The 22,846-nt window shown below is 50.0% G+C and overlaps 1 protein-coding gene across 3 annotated transcripts in view; it reads right to left on the reverse strand.

The window, feature by feature from the left end:
• Positions 1–22,595, reverse strand: part of OSMR (oncostatin M receptor) — a 67,389-nt gene extending 44,794 nt beyond the window's left edge. Inside the window, exons 1-3 of one of the 3 annotated variants that reach the window (XM_059725212.1) lie at positions 22,181–22,595; positions 19,076–19,175; positions 5,887–5,971 (exon numbers count right to left, since the gene is read on the reverse strand). In XM_059725212.1, coding sequence (XP_059581195.1) covers positions 5,887–5,959 — 73 coding nt within the window. In that variant the 5' untranslated portion in view covers positions 5,960–5,971; positions 19,076–19,175; positions 22,181–22,595. Of the gene's footprint in view, positions 1–5,886; positions 5,972–19,075; positions 19,176–21,866; positions 22,161–22,180 lie in introns of those variants that run through there. The other 2 variants (XM_059725211.1, XM_059725213.1) reach the window with 2 other exon arrangements.
• Between the last annotated feature and the right edge of the window lie 251 nt (positions 22,596–22,846).

The raw sequence follows: 22,846 nt of genomic DNA on the forward strand, positions 1-22,846 counted from the left end.
AGCAACTGCAGCAGGGGCTGGGGTGAGTGCAGGCAAGCAGAGCCCTGGGCAGCACAGGGCACAGCACAGTTTGTCCGCACTCACCCCAGCTCCTGCTGCAGCGCCCCTGGGAGTGGGCGGCACCAGCTGTGGAGGGAACTGTCAGTGGGTGCAGAGGGGCGGTGCCTTTTGCTGTTCCGCATTCCCTGGGAGGGCTGCAGGCTGGGAGGCTGTGCTGGGCTCTTCCCGGGAGGCACATGCCCCCAGATCTGCATGTGGGATGACAGCAGGCTGCTGCTGCAGGCTGGGGCCGAAGGCGGCACCAGACTCTTCCCAGGGAGGTGTGGAGCAGCAACAGGCACTGCTCACCTCCCCCGCACCCACTGACAGGTCCCATTGCAACCGGTGTCAGCCACTCCCGGGGCCAATGCAGCCGGGGCTGGGGTGAGTGCGGACAATCTGCACCGCATCCCATGCCACCCAGAGCTCCACTTGTCCACACTCACCCCAGCCCCTGCTGCAGCAGGCCTGGGAGCAGCCGACACCAGCTGCCTGCACCATGGCATGGCACAGCCCAGGAGCTGGGGTGAGTAGGGACAGGCAGAGCATGGTGCAGCCCGGCAGCTGCAGGCTGCTGGTGCCAGCTGCTCCTGGGGCTGCTTCAGCAGGGTCTGGGATGAGTCCAGACAAGCTGCACTGTGCCCTGTGTCCCCCCACTGGATTCTGCAGCAAGAGCTATGCCCTCTCACACCCCCCCCCAACTCACTGACAGTTCCCTCTGCTTTGCTCCCTTGTGCAGCCCCAGGAGTGGCATCCCTAGCCCTGCCCCTTCCCTAGTCCCAGCCTCACTCCTCCCTCCCTCACCACCATGGGAACCTATCCCTATTTGTTACATTATAAAGTGGGTTTACTTTATACGAATTCGATTTATGCACCGTTCTCCAGGAATGCACGTACCACATAAATCGAGGGAAACCTGTATGTGCCAACCCAGCAAAAATACAACTATATGCCTTTTGTCTGAAAACCATGAGGTCAACCACCACTTCAAAATCATTGGTCCAGGACCCCACTATCCAAACCCAGGTTTTTTTTGAAGCCACTCTTGATTGAACCCTCTCATATAAAGAACATATGAAGACAAAAGGAAAGGCAAGCACTTGTAACAGTGTCTTGTTTAAGCTCACCAACTGAAATGGGGAGCTAGCAAGAATGAAAACCACGGTTTTAGTCAAAACCAAAAGCAAACACTGCAGTTTTAAACATGAAGCCATTTTTGTCTCCCTGCTGGTTGGCAGCAAGCAGCAGGGCCCCTCAGCCAATCAGCAGCATGGAGGCAAAAAGTGGTGCCAAGTTTAAAACTGTGGCTTTTGCTTCCCTGCCAATGAGGAGTGAGCCACTAGTGAGGCCCCTCCACCAATGAGCAATGAGGGGTGCATGGTGGGGAACCTGCAAAATTAAAGGTGCTGCCCATGCATCTGGGGGGTCCTGATTGGCAGGGGCCCCTGGGCCTGGCCCCACTGGCCTGTGTGTTAATCTGCCTGTGCCCTGTATGGGGGAAATCCAAACGTGCTAAACACCTTGACCCCATTCTGACTGATAGCTGTTGATACATCACAAGATATTGGAAGCCTACAAGCCTAAATGATGTGTACCTGCTGGCTGGCATCGCTCTGCCTGACATCAGAGGAGCTGTGGCCAGCAGGATACAATGATCAAGACAACCTGAAGATGCGAGACACCTGCTGTACAACCACCCTGCAGTACACAAATGACTGACATCATGCAGGAGCTGACACCCAACCTCTCAATGCCACACCCAAAGAGACACAATTACAGATGTGAAACAAGAGGCTTTAAAAAATACCTAACAGCAGAAAAATGCATATTCCAACAGCAGTATGGTGTGTGCAGCTAGTGCCACTACCCCTGAGCATGCAGCAGTGCTGAGCCTGTGCAGCTGCTGGATTCTTCTTCCCAGCAGTCCTGACAGCGGCGGCTCCTTCTGGCTGCCACAGCTGCCAGACCTGGCCCGTTTGCCCCACATCCACCACTGCAGGACCCACATAAGCAGGGTGTATGGCCAGGTGGCTGAGATGGGGCAAGGGGCCAGTAGGGAGTGGTGTCTAGGAACAAGACAGGAGGGCAGGGCCAGGGCTGAGATTGCAAGGTGGTGACAGTGTGGGGCCAGGGTAGAGCCACAACCTGCTGCCCGCACATCCCTGTGATGGGAGATGGTTGTATGGGCAGGGCTGTGCAGGGAACAGAATGTGGTTCTGCCCTGGCCCCTGCGCTATCACTGTCCAGAGATCCAAGGGTCTCCATGGAGACTGGCCGAGACCCAAGTGGGTATCCAGATGGATGGAATGGAGCTGCAAGCAGGTGGGGAGCTGTGTCCAGGAGCAAGATGGGTGAGGGGATGGGATCTTGGCGCTATTACAGTGCAGGGCCCAGGGCAGACCTGTAAGCTGCTCCTCATATGTTCCTGCCCGTGGAACCAGCGCCCTTCACAGGGGCCTACAGGGAGTGTAGGGTGGTTCTGCCCCGGGCCCTGCCCCCATCCTGTCAGGAGCTGCAAATACCAGCCCCAGCCCCTCCTGCCTGTCCCACTCCCAGATGCCGCTCCAGTGTGAAGCAGAGCTATTTAGGAAATGTTGGTGAGCTGTTGGAGGAGGTAAAGGTGCTGACTTACCCTGTGACCACTCAAAAAAACACCCTAAGTGACCTTCGAGCCCAAATAATTACCCACTCTGCTAACTTCTGTAGACCCCAGTGCAGCCACTTGCAGCATCCCCAATGCCTGCCATGAGCCGCAAGTATTGGCAAAGGACATGGATCCATGGTGCTTGAAGGGGAGACATGGCTATGGAAACTGGGGGTCGCATGTGGGAGGGCCAGCAGTGTCCAGCAGCTGCTACAGTGATACCTCCCAACCTGCAGTCTCCCCCTCCCCCAGACCAGCCTCCCAGCCTGCAGCTCTCTGACAGACACTGAGTCAAGGATCACGCAGCTGTCCAGCTCCTACATGGAGAAGTCTCTGGTCTTGACTCCAGATCCCTGAAAGCAGGGAACCAGGTCAAAAGCCCCCCCTAACCTGTGCCTCCCCTCCAAGGTTTCATGTTTGTTGAGTTCAGGCCCTGCAGCATTTCCCCAAACCCCCTTCCAGGTTCTGTCACCCTGTTCTCAAACCACTCCTTCCTCACCCTGTCACTGCCAAAGGTTTACTGCTTTGTGTTAACTGGGAGGAGGAACCAAGCTGAGACAGAGGCAATGTTCAACAGGTATACTTTATTAAACACAGGAAAAGTTTGGCAACCGCGACATTTTAAACTGAGGCATGTCTCTTCCTCACATTGTATTCCCCCGCATCCCGGTGACTGTCCCCTGGGAGGGGATTGGGGAAGGAGAGGGGAAGGGAGACGGTGGCCAGGAAGCTTGAGTTGTGGACAGCGGTGACATGGGGCCAACAGAGCCTGGGGCTGGAGACCCATGGCTCAGTGCCAGGGTGAGGGCACTTGAAGCCTTCCAGCCCTATTCATACAGGGAGGGCTCCTGGTCCACACAGGTAAGAAGGCAGTCAGCCAGGGCTTCACAGATCTGGACAGCCTGCCATGGTGCAGGGCCATGACTACACACATCAGTGAAGAAATTGCTCTCTCTCCCATCCCTGTGCCGTATGTGCTTTTGGTGCCAGGCCCAGTCCGTAGTAGAAATGCTCCTTCCAGCAGGCTGGCTGCCCCCCATGGGGTTTCACAAGTCAGGGCAGGAAGGGGTAGGCCAGACCCCTGACCAGGATGTCAGGGGTGCCATGATGTTGCCAGTGACAAAATCAGGGACCCTGGGAGCACTCACTCTCCCTTAGCCCAGGAAAGAAGCAGCTGCACAAGATGCAGGCATCATCCTCACTGGATGCATGAAAGTCCATGGTCCAGTCATGCCTCAGACACCTGGGGGGGGGGGGGGGATGATGGTGATGATATCACCATCAGATATCTTGTTCCCATTGTAAACCAAAGGGATTGTTTTAAAAAACATCTTGATATGCACCTTGCTGGGGTCATCTGACCTCAGCTGTCTTTCCTGCCCAAGTGCAGGAGGGCTGGACCCAATGATCTCATGAGGTCCCTTCCAGCCCCTAACACAGGGGCAGGCAATTATTTCAGGTGGAGGGCTGCTTACCCAGTTTTGGCAGGCTGTCAAGGGCCACATGGGTAGCCCCGCCTCTTGATAGGTGCCCCACCCCTTGGTCACCATCTTGAGACCAATGTCCCAGGGCGAGCACCGGTGGGGCCCAAAGCGGGGCACAGGCTGGCAGGGGTCTGTGGAGTCAGGCTGGGCTGCACCAGCAGGGAGAGGGGGAGCTGGCCCGGCTCCATAGTGCCCCTGCCGGCTGGGACCCCGCGCTTCTGTCACCCTGCTCTGGGCCCTGCCAGCACTGGCCCCGGGACGCTGGTGTGGGCCCTGTGCTCCTGCTGGCTCCTGCACCTGCTCATTTCCAGTGCCCCCCAGCCCCACGGTACAGGCAGGGGGCAGCACGCAGCCCCAACCCCCTGCTCACTGGCAAGAAAGAAGCTGGTGCTATTCACAGGGAAAAGCAGTCCCTTGCCCACCCCATGGCTGGCGCTCCCTGCTACAGGCACTCACAGCCCACACGGGGCTGTCTGGTGCAGGCACAAGCAGCCCCATGCAGCCTGCAAGTGGCTGCAGCATGGAGCAACGGCCACGGGGCGAGTGAGGGACCACTGTTCCCCATGCTCAGCACCAGCTTGTAACCTGGCCCCGCTGCCAACCTGGGTTCTGTGCCAGCTCTGGGCTTGCCTGTCAGCAGCAGCAACTGCAGCCTCCCTGCTTGCCACACTGGGCAGCCCAGAGGCGGTGGTAGCAAATTTCCTGACGCAGCAAGCTGGGGGGACACAGCTGCTGTCGCCACACACAGCCCTGACAGGCAAGCCCAGAGCCGGTGCGGGGCCCAGGCTGGCAGTGGGGCTGGGTTACAAGTTGGTGCTGAGCGCAGCAGGGGAAAAGTGGCCCCTCACCCGCCCCGTGCCCAGATCCCCATGCTGCAGCTGCTTGCAGCCTGCATGGGGCTGCCCGTGCCTGCTCAGGACAGCCCCACGCGGGCTGCGAGCACCTGCAGCAGGGAGCGCCAGCCAGGAGCCCCGGGAAGGGGGAGGGGCCGCTTTTCCCCCCCAGCACTCAGCTTTTCCCCAGGCTCCTTCCCGGCATGGAGAAAAGCGGCCCCTCGCCAGCCCTGTGGCCGGCGCTCCCTGCTACAGCTGTTCACAACCTGAGCAGAGCTGTCCAGAGCAGGCACAAGCAGCCCCACATGAGCTGTGAGTGGCTGCAATGTGGGGCGCTGACCACGGGGTGGGCAGGGGGCCACTTTCCCCCACCCCATGCTCAGCTTTTCCCTGGGCTCCTTCCCTGCCTGGGGTCCCCCCCCACCCTTCCCCCCCAGCCCCCCAGCTTACCTGAGGTTGCAACGCAGGGCAGCCACATGCTCCCAGGCCAGAAGCTCCAAATGGGGCTTCCAGCTGGAAGGTAAGGCAGGGCCAAGCAGGCCCTGCTGTTGTGGGAGCCTGCTGGGCTTCCCCTGGGTCCTACAGCCCTTGGTTCCTGTCATTTTGGACAGGAACCAAGGGCAAATAAATATTAATTTTCTAAAATTTTTAGGGGCCCCACAGGCCAGACAGAATGGCCCCATGGGCCAGATCTGGCTCGCAGGCCATATTTTGCCCACCCCTGCCCTAACATCTATGAACCTATGTTTGATTAACGTTGTGATATGTTGATCAATCCAAGAGCAACCACTCCAGGAAAGCTGGGTATGAGACCACCTTAATTTCTTCACAATAAATTCTATCTGCTGTATATGTAGTTCAAAAGAAGCATGCTTTCAGTAGTTACCTTTAGTGTGATATATACAGAAGCAAGCTGTTACACAGAGGAGCAGTGTCTGAAGCTCAAAGTGATTCATCATTATCCAGCTTTCCTGGAAAAGAACATATTGTGAAAGAGTAAATTTCACAAGACATGCAAGGATATGTCCAAAAGCTCTCCCAACTATACAATTGGTTCAGTAAAAGATATCACAAAAAAAGTCCTTGCCTCTTAACATACTTCCTGGACTATAACAGCTACAACATTGCAGCCCTCCTCCAAAGAAATATAGAAAGTAAAAAGAAAGTACTGGTCTCTCTTATGATCTGGTTAGAAAAGATAAAAAAATGCACCCAACTTAGCAAAGATTAAATTAAGCACCAGCAGCCACAATCAGCTCCACTTTCTGCGGATTTAGGTACCCAAGAACCAACCTAGTCTGCCCACTCCTGCGTCTCTATAAACCAGTTGATACGTCTGCCTTTGAAATGCACCATTATCTTGGCTTTAAAGCTAAGTCACAAAAACCAGCGACTTGCATTTTGCACTAATGGTTTTTCAGGGGCTTAAAGTATAATAGAATTGCACTTAGGCACCAAATAGGTAGAATATCTTCTACATTTCTGGATCTACCACATAAGTAAATAAGACTTCCAAAAGGCTTTTGATTTAGTATCCCATGATATCTTTGTGGGAAAAATGAAAGATTGTAGGCTCAGCCACTCAACAGTTCAGTGGGTGGGAAACTGGTTACAGGGTAGGACCCAGAGTGTTCTCACAAACGGATCGGTGTTGTCCTGGCACAAAGTGTCCAGTGGTGTCCCTCAGGGGTCTGTGCTTGGACTGGTGGTTTTCAACATCTTTATCAATGATTTGGATGGGGGAGTGAAAAGCTTGCTGTTTGCAGACGATACCAAGTTATGCGGCAGTGTGGTCACATCAGAAGAGAGGTTGCAGATACAGGCAGACCAGAACCAGATGAAGTTTAACACTTCCAAGTGTAAGGTGCTCCATCTGGGGGCAAACAACCCTCATCATACATACAGGCTCAGTGGTGACAGCCTGACCTGCACCACAGCCGAAAGAGACCTAGGGGTAATGACTGACCATCACATGAATACGAGCCGTCAGTGTGACGCGGTGGTCAGCAGGGCAAATAACATGCTGGGATGCATCGACTGATGCATCTCGTGTAAAACTAAGGAAGAGATACTCCCAATGTACTCAGCACTGGTGAGGCCGCAGATGGAGTACTGGACTGTCCGGTTCTGGGCACCACACTTCAATATGGACGTGGAAAAACTTGACAGGGTCCAGAAAAGAGCCACCTGTATGATCAGGGACTTGCAAGGCAAGCATACAAGGAAAGGCTGAGGGACCTGGGCCTCTTTAGCCTAAAGAAGAGAAGGTTGAGAGGGGACTTGATAGCAGCTTACCACTATATCAGAGGAGTAAATCAGGAGCTCGGTGAACAACTGTTCACTAGGGCACCCCGAGGAAGACCAGGACCAATAGATACAAACTCCTGGAAGGCTGCTTCAGGCTCAATACCAGGAAAAATTCCTTCACAGTCAGGGTGTCCACAATGTGGAATCAACTCCCTCCAGAGGTGGTGCAGTCACCTACTCTGGAGGGTTTCAAGAGGAGACTGCCAGCCACCTCACTGGGGTCACCTAACTCCAGTTGTCTTCCTGCCTAGAGTGGGGGGACTGGACCAGATGATCTGCAAGGTCCCTTCCAGCCCGTAACAATCTATGAATCTTTAAGAAACACCATACCAGCAAAGGTAATTTGTAAAATACCCTGTGGATGGGAGAACAGAATTCAGCTCCCCTTGGAGCTGATCTGAGGCCTATCAGAGCCAATGGGCACATCTGTACGTGCATATTAATGTGTTTGAAAAAAATCCAGAGCTTATCACTCCACTGTTTATTGCTCCTGCACCTGGCAACCAAAGCACATTGAGCTGATCTGGAGCAGCCCTGGCTGGAAAGGGGCTTGGGGGGGGTTAGCCTGCCAGCCCAAGGCTGCTCTGACCAGGCTCAATGTGCTGCAGAGAGGCTGGCTGGGGCACAAGGGTGCAGGGCTAGCAGGCAGGCAATGTCTACACATGCACTGCTGCAGAGTTTTTTACTCCATTGCAGGACAGTACTTGTATTGTCTTCAATACTCCACCGCAGAATAGTACTTGTATTTACATTAAATTAGTTTACTCCAGTCTAATAGGGGCGCATGTGTAGATGCAAGACATTTACTGTGCAGCTAATTGGCCTACTGTGAGGTAAACATCTCTTGTAGATGCACCCTATGAGAAGAATCCCATGGACTGCAAATAGGCTTGGATCCTGCCCTGAGGGCATTTTTACACATGCTCCCAAAGCAGTCCTGGGAGTTTTTAATTAGCGATCTGCACTAATTAAAAGCGCGCAGCGCTGCATCAAGTACAGGTGTATAAGTGGCACAGCATGCATCAGCACTGAGAAAATGGTGGCAGTTTGCTTTGAATTAAAGCACATCAAATGTGTTTTAGTTCAAAGTGCACCACCCGCCATTTTCTTAGCGCTGATGTGTGCTGCGCCACTTATACACGTGTTGCTGATGCAGCACCGGGCATGTCAATTAGGTGCTCTGGCAGACTCAATTAATCAAGTCTAGATTTCCAGACTGGATTTCTAGTGCATCAGAGCAGAGTCGCTGCATATCTGTAAGTGTCCTGAGTTACTAGCAATGCACCAGAAAAACAATCTACAATGTTTTGTTGTGGCACTTTGTTTTTAACTGAAATAAATGCACCAAATTCTCTGTCTTTCCAGGAACAGAAATTAGTGACATTCTCAAGTGTTCAAGAACCCTTGTACCTTGAGATTCTCATTGTAACTGACTAGAAATTAGTCTGAAAGTGCAAGACTGGATCCTAAGGACTGATCAGGTACAATGTTACATAATACAGAGCACCTTTATCTCCCATCAAAGTCAGTGCCCAAGCAGGGAGAAAGGATAAAAAAAGGAAGGATGATCCTGTCACAACAGAGTCAAAGAAGGCTTAGGGTGGGGATGCTGATACATGTGATGCTCTGGGTACTTTTAATTAGAGTGGCTTTCATAGCTACTTTAGTTAAAGTGAGCCCCCATTCCTGGAGCATGTGTATAAATGCCCATAGGTGCTACATAGTTAACAAGTTGGTACAATAAGAATGGGGGCCATTTAGATTTCATTTTCACATTTATAGTGCTGGGCTTTGGAATTACACATATATTACAGATAAAAAGGAAGTTTTCCACCACTCAATCTCCGACCCGCCTTGAAAAGATACCTGAAAGGTGAACCTGTACAGAGATTAAAAAAAAAAAGAGAGTAGGAACTCCAGGCTTTTCAGTTATCCACATAGCATTAATTATCTATAAGTCAGGCAAGAATATCACCTCTGAGAAATAGTGAGTTGTCAAATCAGAGAAAAGACAGCTACCATGGGTAAATATTATAAGGGGCATGAAGCAGCTGCCATATCAGGAGAGACTAAAAGGCTAAGACGCTTCAGTTTGGAAAGAAGGCAGAAGAGATATGATCACAGTCTATAAAATCATGAAAGGTGTGGACCAAGTGAACAGGGAACTGTTATTCACCATGTCCCAGAATACTAAAATTAGGGGGCACCTGATGAAATCAATAGGTGACAGATTTAAAACTAACAAGAGAGAGTACTTTTTATGCAATGTGTAGTTAACTTATAAAATTCATTTCTCTAGCAGGTGATGGTGGCAGATAGCATAGCCAGGTTCAAACAAGGACTGGATAAATTCATGGATGATAGATCTATTAATGGCTATTGAACAGAATGGCTGAAGATGTTTCCTCTGGCATCCTGAACCCAATAATGGGGGATGCCAGGGATAATACTGAATAGGGGATAGATTACTCTAGGGATATCCAGTTCAATGCTCTCTCTCTCCCTCTATGACCACTTCTGCCCTGTCAGAGGCCAAAGCAGAATACCGGGCTAGATGGACCCACTGGTCTTTGTATGGCTGCTTACGTTCTTAGGTACATGGCACCAATTACTTTAATTGTTCTATTGTTGATCTGAATATATAATAAAGTTACTTTCTTTAAGAAACATTAAACATTGCCAACAGCTTTCTTGGCCCTAGCAGAAGATGTGTATTGCCATAATTCACTGAAACTGAACCAGATATTTACTTATTTCCTGAAAATGACACATAAGGCTGAGTCAGCCATATGCATTTGAATAAAAGAGGCAGACTTGCATACTATTTTCTTGTTAGTTATTTTGATCATCAAAACAGTTTTGTATCTTACAACAGCAATTCTGTTGAGACGTGGCTATTAACACAACACACTACTCCAATACAGTATAACCTCAAAAATCCGGCATACTTGGGACCAAGCCCCTGCCGGAAATTTGAAAACTCCAATTTTTGAAACCGGAGTGGCGGGTGGCCACAGAGCGACGGGGGGAGGGGGAATCTTCCTGACTCTTAAACTTTGTCTAAGTGACACCCCTAAGGACTAATAAGGAACTAGGTGGAACTACGTCTCCAGGGTCCCAAAACAAAGAAATCTCTCAAACTTTGCAGTCATTTATCTAGCAATATCTTTTATTTCCCTCAAATTCTTGCTTTGGGAACAGCCTATCACTGTATAGCAGGAGACAGGAAGGGTTTGGTAAGGAAATGTATACCCCCTGTTTTACTTGCATGTCTTCCTTTCTGTTATGCCACTTAATTAGCTTTACACAAATACTCTTTCATCCAGACAATCCCTTTTCTTGTCATTTAGAAAATGCATTGGCAAAGAATACATTTTGGCAGAGTTAATTTGGTTAATGGACCATTAATCAATTGATTCTCTCCTCTGAGCACCGATACTTTTCCAGCTAATTGTAGTGCTTGAACTAAGTTTTGCCAGTGCTGAGAGTTCACTATTATTATTCTATGCTTAGAAAAAGAAGATTGTATCAAAACAGTTTGGGATCCTATGACTTTTGCACATATTTAGTAAAAGCCTAACTCTGTCTACAGTGCCATAACAGAGTAAGGCACGACTCAATATAAGAGTGATAAAAACAGGCCCTTTATTTGTAGATTCAATATTTTGTGTCAGACTTATACTAAGACAACTTATAGGACTCTGACTGGGAAGTGGGCATAAATGAAATCATTGCCAAAGTGCAGAAAAGCAGACTTACTTAAAATGAGAATAAGTCTCTGTCTATATTGTTTTAAATTCTATATAGAAAATCTAAATATTATACATCAGCCTTGCTGTCTGTTTAAATATAGTGCAAATTAGTTCATTCAAAATACTTATACTTGCTGACTCTGTAACCTATGTAGATGCCTGTATATTTAACTCTTAGTGGTAAAGAAATTAATCTAGAAAAAAACTCTAGTATTTTATTAAAATGTTGGAACCTTGTATACTTGTATTTTACATAGTGCAGTAATGTTGCACATTTGATTAAATGTATCCTTATCTGCACTAAATCAAAAACTTATTTAATGTTGATTTACAATGTGCAAACTAGATTTTTTATTTGTTTGATTGGTGCCTTTCTTGCTTAAATCTTTCTTCTGTACATTTTAATATCCTGGACCCAACACTCATTCAATGTTAATCACTGTACTTCAATTGACTCCAATGCTATGGTGTTTTACCCCAGCTAAGAATCTCAGGGTGCCTGTAAATGAGCGCAGGAGCTGCTCTGACACGTTCTAATCACAGCACGTCAGAGCAGCCTCGATTAATCAAGTCTACTGGAGCGTGGTAATTATCACAGCCTCCATGTCCTGTGTATCAGTATCCCTGTGCTTCAAAATGGTGGCATGGGCACTTGAACTAAAGCTGGTTCAACAAGCTTTAGTTAAAGTGCCCCCGCCACCATTTTGAAATGTGGGGACACTGATACCTAAGACACCTTGGACGCTTTAATTAAAGCGGGTCTCAGAGCCAGCCTTATTAGAGCACTCCCACCCTCACCCACAGAGCATGTGTAAAAACACCCTCAGTTCTACATTTCCATGACTATTTAACATGTTTGCTCACTCTTCACCTGTTTGCTCATTTTAAGGATCTGTAGCTCTTAGAATCTGAACTTGCAAACTGTAAAGGTACTAGTAAGTTAGGTAACAACAGCTCACATGTGAGAGGGTTTGCAGTATTAGGTTTCATTCTTGTAGTGGAGCTACTAATATGGGTAGGTGCACCTAACAACCCACCACCCTTACATCTTCCAGGAAAGCTCCATCCAACAATCATACTCTTACCTAGTGGCAATGAAGCGTGTAGAGGGAGCTGTTGCACCATGTGTTGCAGGGCACCAGGGTGCCCTCTCCTTTAAGGGCTGAAACTGCTAGAGAGAGAGCCCTAGCAGTCAGTCGGGAACCCTCCCAGCTGCGGGTTACAAGGGCAGCAAGAATGAGATAGTTGGCCCCCACCTGCCAGCAGTCAGCTGAACAGAAGGGGCAGGGCCTGGCACATATATAAACCCCAGGGCTGGGACCAGGAAGGGACTTCTCTGCCAGCAGCCAAGGGGCAAGGAGCTCTCCTAGAGGAAGTAAAGGGAAGAGGCTTGACTGCAAGTTCAGCTTCTGGTAATGTTAAGGGACAGAGCACACCCTGTGCAGCTCGAGTTATGTTATAGCCTAGGGGCTTGAGTGTTGATTTCTGTTTATAAAACTGGTGGATTGGGCTGAGGCTACTGGGGAAGGAGGAGGCCTCGTTGGGGGCCCACTACAGTATGGGGACCCTGGCACCAGAGGGTATAGTATTCAGGGTGCACAGGCCCCAGTGCCAGAGAGGGCGCAGAGAGAGACGGGGCTGCAGAGACCCCAGCGCCAAGGGGTGCAGAGACATACGAGGCTGCGGAGAGCCCAGTGACAACCTGAGGCTGAGTGCTGAGCCTAAACTAGGCTCGGCTTTAAACTAGGCTCGCCGGGGGGAGGAGAAAATGAGGGCGGGGGAAGCTGTGGACCACCAAACGATGTGGCACCCACAAGGACAGCCCAGCCTGAAGAAAGAGAACATTGGGAACCTGCAAGATGTGGGGCGGCCAGCACTACAGCACAGGTAAGAAACAAGAAGGTAAGAAATAAGGGGCCCCTTGGGACTCAGAGTGGGGGGGGAGCAAAGGCACCTGTCGAAGGGCTCAAGTGCCTATATACTAATGCTAGGAGCATGGGAAACAAGCAGGATGAACTAACGCTCCTGCTTGCGCAAGACACCTACGACTTAGTAGGGCTAACGGAAACCTGGTGGGATTCATCCCACAACTGGGCGGTACATATTGAGGGTTATAGATTGTACAGAAAGGACAGGGTGGGGAAAAAACGGGGAGGGGCTGTACTCTGTCAATGAGCAATATACATCAACCCTCATCAAGACGGAATCCAAGGATGAGGAAGTAGAAGGATTGTGGGTTAGGCTACATGGGGGGCAAGGAGAAAGGGATTTGGTGGTAGGGGTCTGCTACAGACCCCCACATCAAGGGGAAGAAATAGATGCAGGGCTCCTGAGGCAGCTCACAGAGACCATAAAAGCTAGAGAGGCGGTAGTCATGGGGGACCTAAACTTCCCAGACATCTGCTGGGAGACACAGATGGCAAAGTCCCACTGCTCACACAGGTTTCTAACCTGTGTACAGGACCTCCACCTGACACAGGAGGTACATGGTCCCACTAGGGGGAATGCCATACTGGATCTGGTATTGGCAACAGGGGATGACATGGTAGGGGACCTCCAGATCGGTAGCCATCTGGGGGACGGTGATCACCTAATAATAGAATTCACCATAAGATGTCGAGTGGGTAAGGTAACTAGTAGGGTGAAAGTGCTAGACTTTAGGAAAGCTGATTTAAATGAACTCGGGTGATTAGTCAAGGACGCAGAGTAGGAGTTTTGAAATGATGGGAGCCCAAGAAGGGTGGCTGTGCCTTAAGGAAACGATACTTCGGGCACAAAGCGACACGATCCCCATGTGGGGTAAAAGGGGGAAAGGGGCCAGGAGGCTTCCCTGGCTGACCACAGAAATCCAGGGCAGCCTAAGGGCCAAAAGGGGAGCACATAAAAAGTGGAAACAGGGAGAGATCACCAAAGACGAATATACCTCCTCTGCTCGTGTTTGTAGGGAGGCAGTTAGATGGGCCAAAGCTACCATGGAGCTGAGGATGGCATCCCAAGTAAAGGACAACAAGAAATTGTTTTTTAGATATATAGGGAGTAAAAGGAAGGCCCAGGGAGGAATAGGACCCCTGCTAAATGGGCAGAAACAATTGGTGGTGGACAGGGGGGACAAGGCTGAACTCCTCAATGAGTTCTTTGCTTCAGTGTTCCTAAGCGAGGGGCAAGACAAGTCTCTCATTGGGGTTGTAGAGAGGCAGCAACAAGGCGCCAGACTTCCATGTGTAGACCCTGAGATGGTGCAGAGTCACTTGGAAGAACTGGATGCCTTTAAGTCGGCAGGCCCGGATAAGCTCCATCCGAGGGTCCTAAAGGCACTGGCCGACATCACTGCAGAGCCACTGGCGGGAATATTTTAACGCTCGTGGCGCACGGGCCAAGTCCCGGATGACTGGAAAAGGGCCAATGTGGTCCCCATTTTCAAGAAGGGGAGAAAGGAGGACCCGGGCAACTATAGGCCAGTCAGTCTCACCTCCATCCTTGGCAAAGTCTTTGAAAAAATTATCAAGGCTCACATATGCGAGAGCCCGGCAGGACAAATTATGCTGAGGGGAAACCAGCACGGGTTCGTGGCAGGCAGATCGTGCCTGACTAATCTAGTCTCTTTTTATGACCAGGTTACGAAATGCCTGGACACAGGAGTAGGGGTGGATGTCGTATACTTGGACTTCAAGAAGGCCTTCGATACGGTATCCCACCCCATACTGGTGAACAAGTTAAGAGGCTGTGACTTAGATGACTACACAGTCCAGTGGGTGGTGAATTGGCTGGAGAGTCGCACCCAGAGAGTCGTGGTGGATGGGTCAGCTTCGACCTGGAAGGGTATGGGCAGTGGGGTCCCGCAGGGCTCGGTCCTTGGACCGATACTCTTTAATGTCTTCATCAGTGACTTGGACGAGGGAGTGAAATGTACTCTGTCCAAGTTTGCAGATGACACAAAGCTATGGGGAGAAGTGGACACGCCGGAGGGCAGGGAACAGCTGCAAGCAGACCGGGACAGGTTAGACAAGTGGGCAGAAAACAACAGAACGCAGTTCAACAAGGAGAAATGCAAAGTGCTGCACCTAGGGAGGAAAAATGTCCAGCACATCTACTGCCTAGGGAATGACCTGCTGGGTGGCATGGAAGTGGAAAGGGATCTTGGAGTCCTAGTGGACTCCAAGATGAACATGAGTCGGCAGTGTGACGAAGCCATCAGAAAAGCCAATGGCACTTTATCGTGCATCAGCAGATGCATGACGAATAGGTCCAAGGAGGTGATACTTCCCCTCTATCGGGTGCTGGTCAGACCGCAGTTGGAGTACTGCGTGCAATTCTGGGCACCGCAATTCAAGAGGGATGCAAATAACCTGGAGAGGGTCCAGAGAAGGGCCACTCATATGGTTAAGGGCTTGCAGACCAAGCCCTACGAGGAGAGACTAGAGAAACTGGACCTTTTCAGCCTCTGCAAGAGAAGGTTGAGAGGCGACCTTGTGGCTGCCTATAAGTTCATCACAGGGGCACAGAAGGGAATTGGTGAGTATTTATTCACCAAGGCGCCCCCAGGGGTTACAAGAAATAATGGCCACAAGCTAGCAGAGAGCAGATTTAGATTGGACATTAGGAAGAACTTGTTCACAGTTCGAGTGGCCAAGGTCTGGAACGGGCTCCCAAGGGAGGTGGTGCTCTCCCCTACCCTGGGGGTCTTCAAGAGGAGGTTAGATAAGCATCTAGCTGGGGTCATCTAGACCCAGCACTCTTTCCTGCTTATGCAGGGGGTCAGACTCGATGATTTATTGAGGTCCCTTCCGACCCTAACATCTATGAATCTATGAAACCAAGGCCTCAGAGGGACACTATGGGAATACCATCTGTGAGGCTTGGGGTGCGGTAAAGGGGCAGTTTGGAGCCACACATATAGCCCATAGGGCTGGGGGTGTCTCGAGACATCCATTGTGAAATGGGACCCTCAAGGGGTTCGGAAACCCATGGGGTTTAGTAGAGTCTATCAGAACTGTGTCCAAGTAGACTTGAAGGCAGCCTCCCTACTTATTATAATTGTATCAAGGCGTGGTGGGTGAGAATAGAGAGAGCCCATCGGGCCAAATTGGCATGGTTGAGGGGCCTTAGGGGTAACATGGCCATCCTTGGGGACCCTGTCGCATGACACCGTGGCACTGCTTATGTCAGTCTTCTCTATTCAGCTCAAATGCCAGGCTCCTATTCAGGCCTGACCCAAGGACAACCAAGTCTAATGAGGCATGCACTGACATAGACCATTTCAATGACACAACAAGAGAGCCTAATAGTGAAGGAACAGGAAAGAAGTGGAAGATGAATGATGATAGAAATTAAAAAGTGGGAAATAGAAAACAAGGTAAGTTGCTGACAGATGAGTGGGAGCGCCTCAAGTAGAGAGGTAACATTCTGAAATATCGTGTGTGTGTTTGTACCAACCAAAGAGCCCCCATGTACATTAAATATGAATACATGCTGAAAGTCCGTCTTCCACAGACTTACTCATTCTTTTTCTGGCTTACTCTGTTGTTTTCTTTCTGTCATGATTGCTCTAATTTCCTGTGGGGGGTGGGGGGGTTTCCTGTAACTCCTTCTCAAGAAAAGGCATAAATTGCAGCCAAAGGAACTTTCTGAATCACTGCTGCTTTGTGATATGACAGATTTTACTCCCTATGGAGTGGGCTTGGAAGAAAGGAAATGGTGAAGTGACTGAATACTGACAGGTGGGAAAGTAGGGGTTCAGGACAGCCCTGCATCAGGTTGGGTACCAGTGGATGACCCACAAAGTGGGTTGGGTTTGTGTCAGAATGTGAACCAGTTCACGTTTTACAGTTTGGGTGTGGGTCAGAAAAAAAATATTTTGTGGTTAGACTGGGGTCAGAATAAGCTTCACCATGTTTTGTTTTATTTGCAAGTAGGCAAACCCTTTGCTAGGAGACAGCCAGTTAATTAACACCCTCTTCAACAAAGTAGGTGTTAAAAGCTAATAATTAAGATCAGCTGTGGTCAGCAGCATGCCAATGCCACCAGCTGGGGCTGGGATTGGCTGCATTTCCCCCTCATCTCCTCCCCAACAAGCAGCTTCCCCTGTCTTTGGCACCTGGAGAAGCACTGACTTGCTAATGTGGCTTGTGGGTTCAGGTCTGATTCAATATCAGGTATGAGTTGAAAGTGGGCCTTTAAAATCAGACCCACACAGGTCACTAGTTCAGGATTAAGAGAATGGGTCAGTTCAACAACTTGTAGGCAGCTAGCCCTCATCCTCCTGCCAATGGCATCCCGAAGCAGAGTTAGGGCCCAGGAATAGTTTGGCACTTCAGGGAGCAGGCTAGGGCCTAGACCACTAAGCAGCAATATTTTTTTTTCTAGCAGCAGGCCAGAATGACCCGACTCCAGTCTGCAGCAAGTCAGCGCTAGGACCCAGGTACTGCCATCTCTTCCTGGCACTCAGCCATGGTATGGGTGAAGCCCCCTAGCTTGATGGGCCAGATACAGAGGTATAACAAGGCAGCTCTACACTCAGGACAACTTCAACACATGGAGCAGTGTTGGTCTGCTGTAGTGTTGATCTTGGCAGTGCAGTCAGCTGCCACTGTGGTAGCAACTATTTCCGTGCCCACGTTCCTCCCCAACAAAGGCAGCATTGATTTTGCTGGCCTGGTTGTCTGCCTGTCCCCACCCCCTTGCAGTGTTACTGGCCAGATCCAGTGGCTCCCTAGGCTGGATCCAGCCTGTAGCTGTTGGTTGCCAACCCCTGGCCTAGACCATATCAACTGCTAAGAATAGCAGTGTCTAGACTTCTGCCCCTCTCTGGAGCTGGGGCAACTCCGTTCTTTTGGCTTTTAGAGCCAGAAGCCTCTTCTGGGCAGGGGCCTGCAAGTGGCTTTTTTTTAAAAGAAGTCCTGCTCAGTTCTTTCAAACCTGGCCTGAACAGGAGGTGGCACCAGTGCCTGCCTTTTATGTACTACACTACTGTTTAAAACACTTTCCCAGGAAGTTGGAGACCTACATGCAATTTCTTCCTCACCCTGGGGGAACTCAAACTCAGATTTCCTACAATCCAAAGGAGTGCCCTAATTACCAGACTTTAAGCTAGAGAGAGGGTAGGACTACTCTCCAACTTTGCTATTGAAGGAGTTTGGCCATGTGTCAGCCAAACATCCAAAACTAGTGGACCAGATGGCCAAGCATGAAGACACCTGACTATCTACCCATGGCTACAGCACTCACCCAGGAGGGGAAGGTCTGGCTCCCTGGACTGCTTATGCCTATTACATTAGATAGCCAGCAAGCAGAAATACAAAAATCATTCTGACACTGCCAACCTGCTCAGGCCAGAGAGAGGATACTGGATACTAAAATTATGTTCAGGGTTCAAACTACACTTTAACTCCTGGGTGAGGTCTGCAAAAAAAAATCAGTTGGGGTCAGGGCTGTGCGCAAGGGTTCCCAGGGCTGGGGCCAGCAGCGGTGGCAGCTGGAAGGAGTCACGGCTGCTGCCTGGGCTGCTTAGAAACATGCAGGGCAGGCTGGGGGCTGTGCACAATGGTGCATGGGCTTTGGACTGTTGTGGGGGTAGAAAGAATGCTGACCAACCCACGGGGGGGTTCTCAACTCTTATGGTGGGGCTCAGCCCCCCCCCCCCAACTCCTCTGCAATTCGAACCCTGATTATGTTCTTTAAAAAAACACTTATTCAGAAGGCTGTAGTCAACTGTTCTTCTTCTTCCCTCTGTGTACAAGGATAAATCAGCCTAACTTGCAGTAATAGTTCAGACTGGCTATTAGGAAAGCCTTTACATGGTAGTGAAAGACTGGAACAGTTTACCTAAGAGTCACTGGGAGGTGTTTAAGAGGTTAGATGAGTAATTCTCAACCATGTTGCCACAGCACCCCAGGGTGCCACAAAATTATTTTAAGGATGCTATACAATAGTAGGGCTGTTAGGTATGCAATCACCTTCACAAGACAAACCGAGAAATTTCATATAGGAATCAATAATATCAAAAACATTCTGACTTACTGTGGTGTTTCCGAGTTCTCTGCAGCGGAAGAATTGCTCTACTATTTTTCTGTAGTCAAAATCCACTGAAAACGAAGAGCTGGAGTTTTCTGAGGGATGCCTACAAAGGTTGAGAACCACTGGGTTAAACAGATACCCAATAAAGATGGTTTAAGTATACTTGATGCTGCCTCCCTCTGCAGACTTCTCTTGAGTTCCCTTCCAGTCCCACATTTCTATGACTATGGACCAAAGTAAACATTTTCCCATTATTCAAATGTTAAAAATGCTCTAATATAAACATTTAGGCTAAAATCCTCAAATGCAAAAGTGTGTAAGCCATATTAACACAATGTGAATTAGGTGCTTGAATATCTTCAGGGATCTGGACCTTACTGTCCAAAGAGCAATGACTTATTGCAGGGTTTGTCAACCAGGGGTACTTGAGAAGGCCTTAGGGTGTATGCATAGGCAGGCAGGGATGGAGCACTGCCACTCAGCATCCCACGCTGCCACATAGACTCTGCCCGCCAGGCCGGGCACAGGGGAAATTTGCACATGGTGGCTACCGTCGCTCTGCATCCAACCGCTTGCCCCCACCCCTCCAACTCACTGGTTGGGGTCCACTGCTCTGTGTCCTGCCGCCAGGGGGTACAATGATACAAAAAGATTGAAAACCCCTGACTTATTCCATTATCCTTTATATTCTAGTAACACCACAGATCAGGCCCCATTGTGCTAGCTGTACATTAGAAAGACTGCCCCTACCTTAAAAAAGATTATGCTTACAGACTCTAGGTCAATCCTGTCTGCCTTATTCTTCTTCCAGCTGTAAGGTCCAACACATTATCTATATAAACCTCTGTCTCCAGTGCCCCTCGTGTACTTAATGAAAATTAAAACCACAGGCAAGCCGAGTCCTTAAATCAATTTGCATTTCATGAAAGTAAATAGATTTTGGCAAAGAAACAGGTTTCAGTTTCTAGTTTCCAAGAAATTGTCTTCTGCTGTAGAAAAAGATTATGTACTGGGTAGTGTTTATACATCAAGTGCTCTACAAGAAGGAAACAAAATCACTCCTGTGTCTTGCAGATACCTCCAATTCACCCTCAGCACAAATGATAAAAGCTTCTATTCTGGACCAACCACTTCAGTTCTATCCACATTCTTGCCCCTACAGGTATGTCCAAAATAGAGTTGGTGAAGCTAAAATTAGCCAGATCTTGGAGAACAGACCTGCCAGATTAGGATTTTAATATTTTTTTTGTGCCTAGTGGAATTAAAATTCATATTTTTTTTCTCTCTCTGTTGTTAACTTGAATTGACTACCATTTGACTTGACTAATGAGGATAAATTCTAGTTTATTCACAAAACAAATGTTTCTAAGTTTGCCTTAGGTCTCCGCTCATGTAAGCCATTCTCTTTTTTTATCTTTTTGCTAATAGCCTCCAGAGAATAGAAAATACTATTCCTATTCCTACATTCACAGTCCTATTCCTTTTTTGGTTAGGTTATGAAAACTGTGTAGTTGGTGGCTATTTTGATGTACTTTAAACATTTATCCAGCTGTGGGAAAGAACAGCCCCCTCCTGCCTTAACTGGTGACTAAAGCTGTTGGAGCAGCTCTGTACCCTGTTGTTAGAGAGCCATTCCCAGTTACTTGCTGGTATTTCCTTGATCCATGTAGTGGGCTTCACCCCATTTAAGGAGAACACACACCTCAACCCTTTTCTTCTGCTAGAGCCAAAGGCAGGGTCTTCTCTCCCTGGATAAATTTCATTATTAAGCTCTCAATATGCTTCAAGATATCTCCCTGACTTTTAAGTTAGCCAGAAAAGGCTTCACCCTTCTGTAGGACTCAAGAACTCATAAAATAACCACACTTTGGACTTGGATAACATTTTTAATCCAGCGCCTTATCTTATGTAAGAGATTTTTTTCCAGGGTAAACCACTGATCAAACTCAGGTTTAGACGTCTGGTCTCCTGACTCCAAATTTTTCATCTGACTTTACTTCCAGGGGTCCAACTACACAAAACAGCAATCTGAAGGTAGGGGCCATAAACTCCCTCAGGATAAACAAAGAGGCATCTTAGGCCTGATTAGGATTTTCATATACGACACACATTAATATGCTCTATTCATTCTTAGTCTTTTGAAATAAATCAGTGAAACACTGAGCATTCAAAGAACTGGTCAAATCTCTCTTGAGCATCCAGACTTCCCTCTCCCTGGCAACTTGAACAAAGGTTTTAATTATCTAGCATCATTTCTGATCAACAGTTGTGTTCTGACAGGTAAAATAACAGGCTTTTAAAAACTGTCTATATAAGGAATGAACTGATATCGTTCAGGTCTAGTAGACATCTGATCTGGTATACGGACAACTTTATCTCCTAAAGGCTAACCATGCGTATTATCACCTAAACCAGGAATTATGTTGTATCCTACCATCTCCTGTGAAGGCTCTCATTTAAACCAAAAGAAAAAGAAAAAGAAAGAGAGTTTAAATGGAGTAGCGCATGTGAAGAATGTGATGGGACTGATAAGGTAACTCCAGCTAAGAAGTGGAGCTGTTACAAAAGAGCAGAGCAGGCTGTAACAGTCCCTTGGACAGCATCCACGCGGGCGCGACCCCCTCAGCCCCCTACCAGAAGCCGGGCAGCCAGAACTCGGCCAGATCTTGCAAGACAGAGCTGCTAACATTGCTCTTTTGTGTCCAGCCGGATTAAGATGCAGAAGTTTTCCCCTCTCTCTCCCTCTCCCCTCCACAGGTAAGATTTCCGCAGGGCACGTTTCAGCAGCACCCACCAGCAAGCCAAGGACAGGCCCGGGGCTTGGGCCGCCGGCTCTGCTGCGCAGGCAGGATGAGGAGAGAGGCCGAAAGCGGAGGGGAAGCGGCCCCGAGGGACACCCGGGTCCCTTTCGCCGGAGCCGGGGCAGCGGGGCCTGGTTTCTTCTCTCCGCGGGGACAGCGGACGGGGTCCCGCGCCTGGCCGGCGGCAGAAGCCAGCGGGGGCCTGAAGCGCGGCACGGACCACCCTTCTCTCCGGGCGCCAGGGCAGCCGCCGCGTCCCGCGTCCCCCCCCGGCCCCGGCCCCGGCCCCGGCCCCGGCCGGACTCACCTGGCGGGGCGGCGGCAGCGCAGCGGCTCCGGCCGGGAGCGCGGCAGGCGGCGTGTGCCTCGGCGCGAGGGTTTGGTCCGAGCCGCGCCAGCGCCGGGAAGCTGGGCCCCGGGGGCCGCGGGCTCTGCCCGGAGCGCGGCGCGGCGCGGGGCGGGGCGGGGCGGGCGGCAGGGGGGGCTCCCCGGGGTAAGGACCCCAGGAGCGGGACCCGGCGCACAGGAGTGGCAGCAAACGCAAGGGCCCTGGAGTGAGCTGCGGACGAGCCCCGGGCGGGGGCACCGAGCTGCAGCAAACAGGCCGGCCTGGCGGCCCGGGGAAGGAGAGGGGGCCTGGCGGCCCGGGGAAGGAGAGTTCAGGGGGGGCGGGTAGATTTGAATGAACCGCAGACAATGAGGGTGGGAAGGCACCTCGGGAGGTCACATCTAGTCCAGCCCCCTGCTCAAAGCAGGACGGTGCCCAGCTAGAGCATCCCAGCCAAGGGTTTGTCTACTGTGAGACTGCACCACCTCTCGGGGTAACCTGCTCCAGCACTTCACTCCTCTCGTAGGGAGAAAGTTTCTCCTCACATCCAACCTAAGCCTCCCTGGCTGCAACTTGAGACCATTGCTGGGTCATCTGCCACCACGGAAAACAGTCTAGATCAGACGTAGGCAACGGTTTTGGCTG

Source organism: Alligator mississippiensis, chromosome 3 (genome assembly GCF_030867095.1).
Source record: "Alligator mississippiensis isolate rAllMis1 chromosome 3, rAllMis1, whole genome shotgun sequence".
Lineage (NCBI taxonomy): Eukaryota > Metazoa > Chordata > Crocodylia > Alligatoridae > Alligator > Alligator mississippiensis.